Source organism: Salmo salar, chromosome ssa19, assembly GCF_905237065.1.
Source record: "Salmo salar chromosome ssa19, Ssal_v3.1, whole genome shotgun sequence".
NCBI classification, from domain to species: domain Eukaryota; kingdom Metazoa; phylum Chordata; class Actinopteri; order Salmoniformes; family Salmonidae; genus Salmo; species Salmo salar.
Window position 1 is genome coordinate 74,030,274 of NC_059460.1, and position 14,599 is coordinate 74,044,872.

Here is a 14,599-nt window from a genome sequence, read left to right on the forward strand (position 1 = left end):
TTATTAGACTTTTTCAAATGTAGATGTTCCAAAGGTCTGCATCAGTGGCTTGTAGGCTATGTGGAAGACAGAAGATGCTAATTGTGTTTGGTAATTAACAGTCAATTACCGTGAGACCAGCAGTTATTTGCTTGAATATCACCAGCTGGCAAAATTTAATGACCGCCACAGCCCAGTGCTGCAGCACAGTTTCTGTGTTCTGACCCAGGGCTTACCCACGCGGGCGCGCACACAATTTTGCTTTGATCTGTACACATCTCACATAGACTCATCCACACTTCATCTCTCTCTCACACTCTCTCTTTACTGTTTCTCACACCAGCTCTCACACACACTTCCCCCCCCCACACACACACACACACGCACACTGATTTATAGTCAAGTATAAACTGGGTGGTTCGAGCCCTGAATGCTGATTGGCTGACAGCCGTGGTATATCAGACCGTATACCACGGGTATGACAAAACATGTATTTTTACTGCTCTAATTACGTTGGTAACCAGTTTATAATAGCAATAAGGCACCTCGGGGTTTGTGGTATATGGCCAATATACCACACCCCCTCGGGCCTTATTGCTTAAGTATAACACACACTGATTTATAGTCAAGTAAACCGCACACACACTGAACTCACTCCCTTGCACTCACCACAGCAGATGTGCCAGCCAGCAGACTACAGTAGTCTGTAGTGTATAATATTATGGCCTGCTCTGCTGTTGTGTGATGAGAGCCACTGTTTTCTAGGAGTCCTCCCTAGTACAGCTGAGCTTAACCCCATATCGACAGAGTGCGGTATTATCATATTTCTTATTTTACCAGGTTGGTGTCATTTGAGAAGTAAAAGTTATTTTGCAAGAGAGGCCAGGTCAAATTAACAGAACACAGTGACGAATGATTTTCACTGCAGGAAAATACGTTTTACAAAACATTTTGAAAATAAAAACCTCTCAATCAATCTCATTTGACTCAGTGGTGAGTTACGGTGTTCCATTGTTACCTGAGTAGTCACACCTGTATGCTACACCCATCATAGAGAGCCAAGCTAGTGAGGCTAGCCCTCTTGGGATTTCCACTGGCCCAAATACACATTGGTATTTATTAGGTCAGGAGACAGTGAAATAGTTTGTTGTTATCCTAATGCCTGTTAGTTAATCCATCGTCGAGAGAACCACCAGTGCAGTGAAAGCGTTTGTTAATCCTTCCATATCAGACTCCTGTATATTACATTTACATTTAAGTCATTTAGCAGACGCTCTTATCCAGAGCGACTTACAAATTGGTGCATTCACCTTATAATATCCAGTGGAACAACCACTTTACAATAGTGCATCTAAATCTTTTAAGGGGGGGGTTAGAAGGATTACTTTATCCTATCCCAGGTATTCCTTGAAGAGGTGGGGTTTCAGGTGTCTCCGGAAGGTGGTGATTGACTCCGCTGTCCTGGCGTCGTGAGGGAGCTTGTTCCACCATTGGGGTGCCAGAGCAGCGAACAGTTTTGACTGGGCTGAGCGGGAACTGTGCTTCCTCAGAGGTAGGGGGGCCAGCAGGCCAGAGGTGGATGAACGGAGTGCCCTTGTTTGGGTGTAGGGCCTGATCAGAGCCTGAAGGTATGGAGGTGCCGTTCCCCTCACAGCTCCATAGGCAAGCACCATGGTCTTGTAGCGGATGCGAGCTTCGACTGGAAGCCAGTGGAGAGAGCGGAGGAGCGGGGTGACGTGAGAGAACTTGGGAAGGTTGAACACCAGACGGGCTGCGGCGTTCTGGATGAGTTGTAGAACTGGAGTCAGTGCCTCTGTAATCTCGGAGTTAACTCCGAGATGTGGTTGCTAAATTCTGGTCACTTTCCCCAAATTCGCAGGTTTTTCAGAGATCCCGGTTGGAAGATTCAATATGCTGCAAATCTGGAATCCTTCAACTGGGATTTCTGGGAAACTTGGACATTATAGAACGATACCTGTATTTTGCAACCTTAGTCACTCTTCCTTTAGTCTGGACTGACTATGATGAGTGGGCTAGCCAAAAACCTTGAACTTTTATCTCACTCACTCACTCACTCACTCACTCACTCACTCACTCACTCACTCACTCACTCACTCACTCACTCACTCACTCACTCACTCACTCACTCACTCACTCACTCACTCACTCACTCACTCACTCACTCACTCACTCACTCATCCATCAGTAATCACTCCTGGATCAGTAATTTAATGATTGATGTAGCTGTTGTTTACAGGAAACTGGAAAAGGCCTCAGATGTTTGCTATTGTATTATTGGGGGGGGGGGGGGGTCCTTTCTGGGGCATACATCTACATTCAAAAATTTTTTTGGGGGGGCTAAGATTTAGCAGCGGTGGTGCTTACTGCGTATAGGGGAAACACTGCAACCACTCTACAGGGGAAAAAAAAGGTCCTTCAACACACATGACCTAGGAAATGGCACGTCCCCAGTCTTTCAACACACATGACCTAGGAAATGGCACGTCCCCAGTCCTTCAACACACATGACCTAGGAAATGGCACGTCCCCAGTCCTTCAACACACATGACCTAGGAAATGGCACGTCCCCAGTCCTTTAACACACATGACCTAGGAAATGGCACGTCCCCAGTCCTTCAACACACATGACCTAGGAAATGGCACGTCCCCAGTCCTTCAACACACATGACCTAGGAAATGGCACGTCCCCAGTCCTTTAACACACATGACCTAGGAAATGGCACGTCCCCAGTCCTTCAACACACATGACCTAGGAAATGGCACGTCCCCAGTCCTTCAACACACATGACCTAGGAAATGGCCTTTTTTGTAATGAAATCGAGGACCTACTACTCTGTCCTTTCCTCTTGCTGTGGTTATTTATTAACAGCGGTTCTCATAACTGTCTTTTGTCGGAGAGGGCTGACGTGGACCTGATTGAGACCCTCTAGGGAACTGGTTCGATTTTATGATGCCAGCACTTACATGTAGTTTGTTTTTCTTCTCCAGAGAGAATTGCTGTGATTTTTATATATATTTCTGTATTAAGAAATAGGAACTTCAATCACTCTTCTTTTTACAAAATAAAACATTGCAAATGTAGTAAAGTCTGCTGCGTTCAAATCATGGAATGTATGTTAAATATCACTAATTGTTGAATGTTCTGTCTATTTTAGGTACAAATATATGAGCTGGAGGAGCATAAAATTGAAACGTGGAGAGGTATGGGAACTTTCCAGCTATTTTACAGCAACTTTCCCATTTCAAAAGCAACATTTTTATCAGTTGTCCAACAAATAAAAGACATTTATTTTGTAGTTTGATGATTTTATTTTTAACATTTTTTTAAGAGCTCTACCTACAAGAAACCTTTAAGCCGTTAGTGAACATATCACCTGATGCAAGGTAAGCTTGTTATACATGACACCTGCATTTCCTATTTGTCTTTATTTTATGTAGTTTAAATAACAGTTATGATGGGGGGGAAATGAAACTGCAGATCCATGAATAGGATAGTAATGATCCATTCATGATTGACTTAGTGTGCGACCCATTCAGAGCTCTTTGTTCATATAAACAGACCGATTTAAACCCAATCTATAATCATCTCATAGTTGATTGAGAATTAAAATGTTAAATTAAATGTTCCCTATTTATTTTTTTCCCCCCACATATAAATACAATTGTATGGTCATAAACACAGTAAATAAGTCTCACTCCACATTAATTTATAGGTAGAGTAATTTACTGTCAATACACTCTCCCAGGTGGAGTTTTATATTTCTTGTCCATTCCCTATATTTCCCCTGGGGGAAGGTCTGGTACCTTCCCCTTGTATTTCTGCAACTTTTTCCATGTTCTTTCCATTGGGAGCATAGTTTATTTTCCTCACTCTGAATCATTCAAGGTCCATTTTGTGAAAAGACGTATGGGCCAGACTCTTCAATAAAAAAAAAAATGTATCTATCTATCTATCTATCTATCTATCTATCTATCTATCTATCTATCTATCTATCTATCTATCTATCTATCTATCTATCTATCTATCATACTTTGCTTAAAATACTACTCACCTCTCCGTCATCCCAGGTTAATCAACTCAAGCCTCTGGTTTGGTTATGGGCATTTTCTGGCTCCTTTTGGGAGAACACCAGCATCATTTAATTGCTTAGTGACTGATTCCGCTGTCTTCATGGCCAGGTCTTACTGACTGATTCAGCTGTTCATTGCCAGGTTTTCTGATTATGTACTCTAGTGTATTTGTTTTATGGGAGAGACCGACTGACTGTTAGACATCCCTGATAGTCCCTTGTTTCTGATGACTTCCTGTATGGTTTCTGGTTTAACACGCATGGATGCTTTGTGTGTGTACATCTGGTCAATTTGCTTCAGCCCTTTACTAAATCAAGATTATGCTCACTTTATTGGTCAATTGCCAGCCAAAATGTGACCTTTGCTCTTAACCCAAACCCTCTGAAAGACACAACTTTTGCAAGGCACTGTTTCATTCCCCTTGGCGTTTTTCCTATTTTGTTGCATTACAACCTGCCATTTTAAATGGATTTTTATTTGGATTTCATGTAATGGACATAAACAAAATAGTCCAAATTGGTGAAGTGAGAAATAAAAAAAGTGTTTAACAAAAAAAATGCTAACAAATAAAAAACAGAAAAGTGGTGTGTGCATATGTATTCACCCCCTTTGCTATGAAGCCCCTAAATAAGATCTGGTGCAACCAATTACCTTCAGAAGTCATAATTAGTTTGATTGCACACAGGTGGACTTTAAGTGTCACATGACCTCTGTGTGTGTGTGTGTATATATATATATGACCTAGGAAATATATAATCATACATACATACATACATACATACATACATACATACATACATACATACATACATCTGTTCTCAAAGGCCTCAGTCTGCGGCACCATGAAGACCAAGGAGCTCTCCAAACAGGTCAGGGACAAAGTTGTGGAGAAGTACAGATCAGGGTTGGGTTATTAAAAAAAGATGCAAAACTTTGAACATCCCACGGAGCACCATTAAATCCATTATTAATAAATGGAAAGAATATGGCACCACAACAAACCTGTCAAGAGAGGGCCGCCCACCAACACTCACGAACCAGGCAAGAAGGGCATTAACCAGAGAGGCAACAAGGAGACCAAAGATGAAAAAAATCTATTTTAATTCCAGGTTGTAAGGCAACAAAATAGGAAAAATGCCAAGGGGGGGTGAATACTTTCGCAAGCCACTACACACACACACACACACACACACACACATACATTTTGGAGAGGTGCGGGGGGCTGCCACATTGGGCCTTCAAGGCATCTAGGATATGATACCAGCAACCCTCCGGTTGCCAGCTCACTTTTCCCATCAGATGCGGGATTCTAACTGGCAACCCTTCGGTTGCTGGCTCAACTCTCTAACCACTAGGCTACCTGCCACCTCAATCAGGTCTACGTAACGTTTTATGGCACCTCTGTTAGGTACTGTAACATTTCACTCCTAGCAGAAACAAATGGTGTGAAACAGGGGTGAGTTTTGAAAGCCTCGTAGCCAGCGCAGTACTTCACTCTCTATAACCAGGACCCATTTAGAACAGCACAGCAAAGTGCTTAATTTGACTGTTTGTTCATGCACAGAAGATTGGCTGTCAAACATTGGTTTTAGAGTTGTTACTCTCTCATGGCTGTCTGCCAGGGTTGTGCGGAGCACGTTATTTCTAAGTTAGCTATGAGGCTTTCTGAAAACTCACCATAGTTTAGTTATGGGCAGACCCTCAGGATACCAAACATTAGGAACATCTTCCTAATATTGAGTTGCGCCCCCTTTGGCACTCAGAACAGCCTCAATTCTTCGGGGCATGAACTACAAGGTGTCAAGTGTTCCACAGGGATGCTCGCCCATGTTGACTCATACTTCCCACAGTTATCAAGTTGGCTGGATGTCCTTTGGGTGGTGGACCATTCTTTGATACACACGAGAAAATGTTGAGCGTGAAAAACCCTGCAGCGTTGCAGTTCTTGACACACTCAAACCATGTGCCTGGCACCTACTACTATACCCCGTTCAAAGGAATTTAAATATTTTCTTTCCCATTCACCCTCTGAATGGCACACACACAATCTGTCTCAATTGTCTCAAGGCTGAAAAATCATTAACTTTTCTCCTTCATCTACACTGATTGAAGTGGATTTAACAGGTGACATCAATAAGGGATCATAGCTTTCACCTGGAGTCACCTGGTCAGTCTGTCATGGAAAGAGCTGTTCTTCGTTTTCTATACTCGGTGTAAATCTATGCTTTTTCTCTCAAACTATTCACTATCACTTTAATTCAGAAGAGCTCTCTCGCAGCACACTCACTGTTATTGTTCTATGCTCTTAACATCAAACAGATTGACTAAGTAGGATGAATGACTGCACTTAAAGGTAACTTGGACTTTGAACCTGTTCTTTTGTAGAAGACTCCACCATGGCAGTGCTGTTTTAAAGATGGAGACTATTGATTGATGAAGAGTCGATGTATCAACACCCTCTGTCTCCAGTGCTTTATTGGCAACAACAAGTTGTCTTATTTTAACCTGATCTTCTATCTTACCCCTCTCTCAGTATATTTGACGCAGTATACTCGCTCATCATGAACAAGATCCACCGGCTGCCCGTCATCGACCCAGTCAGCGGCAACGCACTTTATATCCTCACACACAAGAGAATCCTCAAGTTCCTCCAGCTCTTTGTAAGTAAGCCTAGCACTGGATTGATGAAGCATGGGCTCTCTTATGTAAACAAACAGTGGATTGGAATGTAAGAGCATGCTGCCCCCTGCTGGATCTCCATGGAATTAAAGATTACATTTGTACATTTTAGTAATTTAGCAGACGCTCTTATCCGGAGCGACTTACATGATCAATTAGAGTTAAGTGCCTTGCTCAAGGGCACATCGACAGATGTTACACCTAGACGGCTCTGGGATTCAAACCAGTGACCTTTCGATTACTGGCCCAACGCTCGCAACCGCTAGGCTACCTGCCGCCCCATCTGACGAAAGGGAAATTAAAGAGGAAACACAATGGCAGGGTGATGAAAGGATGGCAACAGAGCCTAGAGAGCTGTCCTGATTCAGTAGAGGATTAGTTTAATCTGATGATCTGGGATGACCTCACCAGTCTAGAGGAGAGAATGTCTGGGATGACCTCCTCACCAGTCTAGAGGAGAGAATATGTCTGGGATGACCTCACCAGTCTAGAGGAGAGAATATATGTCTGGGATGACCTCACCAGTCTAGAGGAGAGAATATGTCTGGGATGACCTCACCAGTCTAGAGGAGAGAATATATATCTGGGATGACCTCCTCACCAGTCTAGAGGAGAGAATATATGTCTGGGATGTTCTCCTCACCAGTCTAGAGGAGAGAATATGTCTGGGGTGACCTCCTCACCAGTCTAGAGGAGAGAATATGTCTGGGGTGTCCTCCTCACCAGTCTAGAGGAGAGAATATATGTCTGGGGTGTCCTCCTCACCAGTCTAGAGGAGAGAATATGTCTGGGGTGACCTCCTCACCAGTCTAGAGGAGAGAATATGTGTCTGGGATGACCTCCTCACCAGTCTAGAGGAGAGAATATGTGTCTGGGATGACCTCCTCACCAGTCTAGAGGAGAGAATATGTGTCTGGGATGACCTCCTCACCAGTCTAGAGGAGAGAATATATATCTGGGATGACCTCCTCACCAGTCTAGAGGAGAGAATATGTCTGGGGTGACCTCCTCACCAGTCTAGAGGAGAGAATATGTCTGGGGTGACCTCCTCACCAGTCTAGAGGAGAGAATATATATCTGGGATGACCTCCTCACCAGTCTAGAGGAGAGAATATATATCTGGGATGACCTCCTCACCAGTCTAGAGGAGAGAATATGTCTGGGGTGACCTCCTCACCAGTCTAGAGGAGAGAATATTGTCTGGGGTGACCTCCTCACCAGTCTAGAGGAGAGAATATGTCTACGGGTGACCTCCTCACCAGTCTAGAGGAGAGAATATGGTGACTATACAATGTAGTTCACCCGTTTCAAATCCATTCATTCAGGAGATGAATTTGAGAGTTGGAGTCCAATGAGGATTCCTTGAATTCCTGTGAACTGTATTCCATTTTGTTAGATTTCCTGAATTGATCGTGTTAACAGGGTAGTACTGTAGCGGTCTGCCGGGTAGAGAAATAGTATTGTCTAAATGTAAAGTGTCTGACGTAGAAGTGAGTGTGAAATGTAAACCACCTCTGCATAATGAAATAGACAGCAGGAAAGACGTTTGGAAACATGAACCCACTTGACCAAAGGACATCCGTCTGTCCTGGGCTAGACGAAATGATAGACCATAGGTGTCTGCACACACAGGGACAGATACAGACCGAATGTAAGATCGGTAGACAGACAGACAGAATATGAGACAGATTGGAAAAAAGACAGACATTCATTAGTTATATGAGAAGGACAGACAAACCTGACAGACCGACATGGAAAATATCAAATGGGACACGTACACTGCTAGAAAGACAGAGCTGACACTACATTAGACGGTCAAATGGAGATGAAACCAGTTTAGTTGATACTCAAATGCCCTCATTAGGGCTCGCAACGAAAACTTTTGCAACATTTCTGAACAGAAAACAAAAGTGAGTTTCTCATTGGCCATGTCTAGGTACTGCTGCCTGGTTTGTCTGTTTTCTAACGTTCCCCCCCCCCCCCCACAAAATCTCTCTTCTGAACATATCCCAGGTGTGTGAGATGCCAAAGCCTGCCTTTATGAAGCAGACCCTGGAGGAGCTGACCATCGGCACCTACCACAACATCGCCTTCATCCACCCCGACACACCCATCATCAAGGCCCTGAGCATCTTCGTGGTCCGGAGGGTGTCCGCACTGCCAGTTGTGGACGAGTCGGGTATGTGTGTGCGTCAGAGTATATGTCTTTGCCGATATATTATTTTTGTGAAGTTGGATTCTGAATCTCTTTGGTTTTCCTCTTTTCAGGGAAAGTCGTGGATATTTATTCCAAGTTTGATGTCATTGTAAGTAATCCCTTCAGTTAACATTTCATGGAGAACCCTTTTAGGAATATTACTAATTTGTTGTTAATGAATATTCCTCATAAGTGTACGGTGAACATTCAGAGATGGACCAACTAGTTGTTCGTCTTTGCTGTGTGTAGAACCTTGCTGCTGAGAAGACCTACAACAACCTGGACATCACGGTGACCCAGGCTCTGAGGCATCGCTCGCAGTACTTCGAGGGCGTGATGAAGTGCAACCGGCTCGAGACACTGGAGACTATCGTGGACAGAATAGTCAAAGCAGAGGTGAGATTGACACACACACCTGACCTGAACCCTCTCCTGTCAGTCTGACATGGTAGCTAAATAACGTCTTGTTTTTTCTCCCATTTCCATTAAATCCCCTTCTTTCCCCGCTCCTCTTCTTCTTTCCCCGCTCCTCTTCTTCTTTCCCCGCTCCTCTTCTTCTTTCCCCGCTCCTCTTCTTCTTTCCCCGCTCCTCTTCTTCTTTCCCCGCTCCTCTTCTTCTTTCCCCGCTCCTATTTCTCCCCTCTCTCGTCTCCAGGTCCACAGGCTGGTGGTGGTGGGCGACAATGCCCACATCGTGGGCATCGTTTCCCTGTCGGACATCCTGCAGGCCCTGGTGCTCACCCCTGCAGGTATAAAGGCCCAGCGTTCCTCCTAACTATATATATTTAACCCAGGTCTTGTCTGGGTTGACCGAGGCTCTTAACTTGCTGTGACTGTGGTTTCCTTCTGGGGTATTGAAGCATGCAGGATGAAGATACTGACAAGGGAACCACTCCGTGCATGGAAAACACAGGGTTTGCTTGCTTCAACATATGCAAGCTTGTGTGTTTTTAGTATTGTTTGTCGCTAAGGCTGTTTCTGTTGTATTCAAATACATGTTCTAGCAAGAGTGACAATGTTTCTTCAGTGTGTGTGTCACATCATGAAGGCTGATAATGATGAATGAGTAGCAGGCCCCTCTATTTATCCTGACACTCTCCATGTGTTCATGCCCCACCCTCTCCTCTCTCCTCCCTGATGGATTGCTTCTCTACTACTTCCCCTCATCATTCCTCTTTCCCTCCTCTCCCCACTCCTCTTTCCCTCCTGTCCACCGTTCCTCGTTCCCTCCCCTCTCCCCCATTCCTCGTTCCCTCCTCTCCCCCCGTTCCTCTTTCCCCCCTCTCCCCATTCCCCCCCTTTCCCCGTTCCCTCCTCTCCACCGTTCCTCGTTCCCTCCTCTCCCCCGTTCCTCGTTCCCTCCTCTCCCCCATCCCTCTCTCATTTCTACATGTCAACACATTTCCCCCCTGCTATAACCATCCAGCATTGGTTTAAATAGTCATTTTCTTTCAAACACTTCAGCTTTGCTTGATTGAGCTTCCCTGGCGCTTGAGGAAGTGTGGTGAATGTTAACACGCACAGTCTTAAAACAGAAATGCAAAAACCTCATTTCTGAGGATAAGACTTTTTTTATATAAGAACACACAGATGCCACCAACAAACCTATAGGTGGCCTCTCCTGAGCAGCAGCAATAATTGAATCACAAATAGTTTGACTTGATTAGAGACATGATGAGAGATCACAGCCATTTACGGCCAAATAGATTTCACCTCATAACTTAACCTAAATGATCTTATCTAATCAGGAAACCCAAGACTTAAGTTAGAATGGGTATGCAGCTAATTTCACTTAATGTAGAACAACAAAAATAGATTTCCACTGCTAACTGGTCATTTCCACATCTCTGAATGCAGCTGCATGAGCATGGACAAGAGCCTCTGAGATGCTTCCATACTAACCCAACTCTTCTCGCTCTTTCTCTCTCCAGGCATCGGCAGAAAGAGCAGCCAAGCACAATCAAAAGCAGAGGTAGAGACAGAGGCACCACCAGAAACATTGGTAGAGGCAGAACTAGAGGCAGAGGTAGTAGGGGCTGAACCAGCGACAGGTAGAGGTGGTGAAAGCTGAGACAGAGACTGAGGTGGAGGGTAAGTCTGAAGTAGAGGTAGTGGGGGTTATGTCTGAAGTTGAGACCGAGACGGTGATGGCTGAAGCAGGGGTAGTGGGGGTTAAGACTGAAGTTGAGACTGAGATGGAGAACACTGAAGCCATGGCAAAGACTGAGGCAGTAGTGAAGGTAGAGACTGAAGCTGGACCAAAGGATGCTGAGGGAAAGGCGGAGTATGTGCTGTGTGTGTGACTGACCTGCCGTGACACGGGACATTGCTGTGAGAGGAAGTTGACAAGGAAGACTGATGGAAGTTGAACCCCCAGACTGATGCAGCATTGTCTGGGCTGAGAAAAGGGTTGGATCGGACTGGTGGGATGAGTGGTACAGTCAAAGTGACCCTCTGGGTAACCAGGGCCCTGATGGGTAATTTGCTGTGATAGGGGAGACGTGGTCACATGGGTGACTGATTCGGGCTGACCAACCTGGGATCATTTTACTAGAGGGTCTGGGGAGGCGGTGGTGCCTCCTCTTCTCCCCCTCAAGATTGTGCATCATCACTCCCCTCTACTTTTACCCCCTGGATGTTCCAGAAACAACCCCTACCCCCTAGGCCCTCATTTTAGACTTGACATGAGTGGAAAGGTATTAGCAACATGGCTAGTATTCCAGCTAGCCTATCTGAAGCCCCCGAGGTGGTTTGAGTTGTTATTATAAGCTTATTTTTAGTTGCAGGTTATTTTCCATTTTAATCATAATCGTGTCTGCTCTCCTTCAGGGAAAGAGTATTGAGTTGTTTTTTTCTGTATTTGCACAAGGTTTTGTGAATGGAACCAAGGGATGTCGGTGGCTCTCTGAAAACTACACCAATCCCCCTCTGCTACTTATGATGTCCCTGTGACAGTGGGCGGAGTTTGCTGTCCTGTCTTTAACGGCATTGGTGCCTTTCGAGAGAGATTTTTTTGAAAGAGGTGATGGTATGACGACTTTGTTGTTCAATGCAATTCAAGAAGCAGCAGCTGCCTATATACAATATGTATGTATACTTCTCCAGTTACTTGGAGGCATGCAAGATATATCTTGTACTCTGTATCGATCATACTGGAAATATAGAGAAACCTTTTGTACTGAGGAAACTAAGTGCCAGAGAAAGGACAGTTATATTTTTTCTCTTTAGTCAATATTGTAAGATCATGTTCTTTTTGTAAAATGTACTGATTTATTTTCTTGTCATTCAGATTGTGAAGTTATATTGTTAGTCTCTGAGTGGTTTATCTATTGAAAATGAACAGATGTGTCATGAGTGTGACATAATACATGTTTCTGTTATTACATTTTTCTTTTGCTGTTTAAAAAAGTAATAAAACATACTACTGAAATCTTTTTGTCTTGTGTGTATGATTGTGGTATTTAATTGAAGTATAATGACATCACCTAGTGGCACAATTGTGCAAATGACACATTGAACTAGGCTACACATTTAGCAATGAGGTATAAGTGCCTTGCTCAAGGGCACATCAACAGATTGTTTTACCTGTTCAGCTCAGGGATTTGAACCAGAAACCTTTTGGCTACTGGCCCAATGCTCTTAACCGCTAGGCTACCTGCCGCAAACCAAGAGAAGATCCAGATCATCAGAGCCCAGTTGCTATAAAAACAATTCTGGATCAGAATTATCTGGATTCTGTAATCCTCTTTTTTTGCAATCCAGGATCAGATCCATTTGGCTGTTTTTTTTTTTTTTTGTACTTTATTTTCAACTACCAAAAAATCTGGAATATTCTGATCTTGATACCTCAAAATCAAAGAATCTTTATTTTCAGTGTTTTAAACAAGTCTACACCTTGCCATCTACTGGACAGGTTATGCTACTAGTGCCATACTGAGGGAAACAGGCTTTTTTAGAATCCGAGAGGGGAAATTCTTACAATCTCAACATGTAGGCTCAGAATTCCAGAATAGTCTCTTAACAAATTAGAAAGTTGAATAAACTTAATTTCAAATTACTTTACCTGTTGTCTGCTGATTTTGTCCCCATGTCGGAGGTAATCTGAGACAAAATATCCACAGGCAAACATTCTCGACCTGACCTTCAGTCGAGGGTCTGTTTATATTTTTTCGCACACAAAAAACACTTCCAAAATATAGCAAAGCCTAACCGAACCACAGACCGAATATGCGATCAACTGGCATATTCCACAAACACTTCCAGCTGATTGCGAGAACTCGCCTCAGTCGACTATGTTGGGTTAAATGTGGCTATTTTTTCCATATTGTGCATCAAGTTCAATGCCTAAGGAGATTGAAAATACAAGTGACCGAACCCATCAATGCCGCAAAAATGCATGTTAACACTTTCCTGTGATTACCCTATCTCCACCTCCTACCGCCAAAAGGACCAACAGCACAGACAACCGGTAAAGTAAGGGTGTATATATAATTTTGACTTGAATCTTTTTTAAGCAGACTTCTTTCAGACTGAATATCCATGAGGTAACCATGGTAAGTCTGTTTAGGCAAAGGGAAACAGATGCGTAAACTATATAAAGGTATCTAGATTAAAAATAAGAGCCTGCATATCACTTAAGTACACACATTTATTTTACTTAATATAACAACTGAGCCCATCTATAGCCTACTGCTGTCAATTTAACATAATGAAGCTTTGGTTTTCAGATGTAAGAACGTTTTTTTAAAACCTTGTCACTCACCTTAGTTAAACATTTCTTGTTTGTAGTGCCATTCACCATCCTAATTCCACCGTTCCAGCGGGATCAATACTATTCTAATCACCTTTGAAAAAGACCAATCTGAAGCCCTATCTGGAGGATCAGAAACACATTTTTCAGTTTTGCAAAACCCAATTGTTACGTTTAATCCTATCTGATTGCTGAAATCCGATATAACTTTTTAAAAACTGGGGGCAGGGAAATTGATGGGTTTTCAAATCTGCCTGACCATTCAAACATTTTTTACCTGCCCTGACCGCAACAAATAGGAAACTCAGACACATTTAAAAGAGCGTGAGAATAATAAGAGCGGGAGAAAGGTCAGGCTATGCCTAGTTATGTAAATTGATAAGCTACTAGAATACAAGATGGGTTAATGCTATTAAGTGCCACTGAAAACAAAGTAAGCCTACTATTCGCTTACTGCTCCACTTTAAACACAGCCTAATTTCAATGTTTTAGTTGCAATTAAAATATCCATGGTGTCTGGAACGCATAACGGCCAAGCTGATTGGCAAAATGGTTCTTATCAATAACAGAGAATTCTGTATGGCAAATCAATGTAAGAAAGTTATTTGGAACAAATTCAAAATGAAAGCGTGAGATAAATGTGCAGGAAGTATCACTTCCGAAAGTGGTTTGTGAGCGCGCGCTGTCTATCCGAGCACAGATGTGTGCGTATGATATGTGCTAAAAAGTACACTAGATATACTTTGCAGTACACAGCCTATTGATATGAGCTATTAGAATGTGATTCTGATCAACCTCACGAAGACACAATCCTGGTATGGTTCAAGTGACTGTCACACAGCAGGCGCTTCACACTTGGAATAAAGTAGAATAACTTCAGTTGGAGCGCTTCCTGAAAGCAT

General features: G+C 43.3%; 1 protein-coding gene across 8 annotated transcripts in view; it reads left to right on the forward strand.

Moving 5' to 3' along the window:
• prkag2a (protein kinase, AMP-activated, gamma 2 non-catalytic subunit a) overlaps nt 1–12,377 on the forward strand; it is a 157,431-nt gene extending 145,054 nt beyond the window's left edge. For 6 of the 8 annotated variants that reach the window (XM_045702715.1, XM_045702717.1, XM_045702718.1 and 3 more), the window contains 8 exons: nt 3,156–3,201; nt 3,330–3,384; nt 6,605–6,731; nt 8,764–8,929; nt 9,019–9,056; nt 9,197–9,343; nt 9,603–9,696; nt 10,879–12,090. In XM_045702715.1, coding sequence (XP_045558671.1) covers nt 3,156–3,201; nt 3,330–3,384; nt 6,605–6,731; nt 8,764–8,929; nt 9,019–9,056; nt 9,197–9,343; nt 9,603–9,696; nt 10,879–11,018 — 813 coding nt within the window. In that variant the 3' untranslated portion in view covers nt 11,019–12,090. Of the gene's footprint in view, nt 1–3,155; nt 3,202–3,329; nt 3,385–6,604; nt 6,732–8,763; nt 8,930–9,018; nt 9,057–9,196; nt 9,344–9,602; nt 9,697–10,878 lie in introns of all 8 variants that reach the window. The other 2 variants (XM_014159648.2, XM_014159651.2) reach the window with 2 other exon arrangements.
• Nucleotides 12,378–14,599: the final 2,222 nt, after the last annotated feature.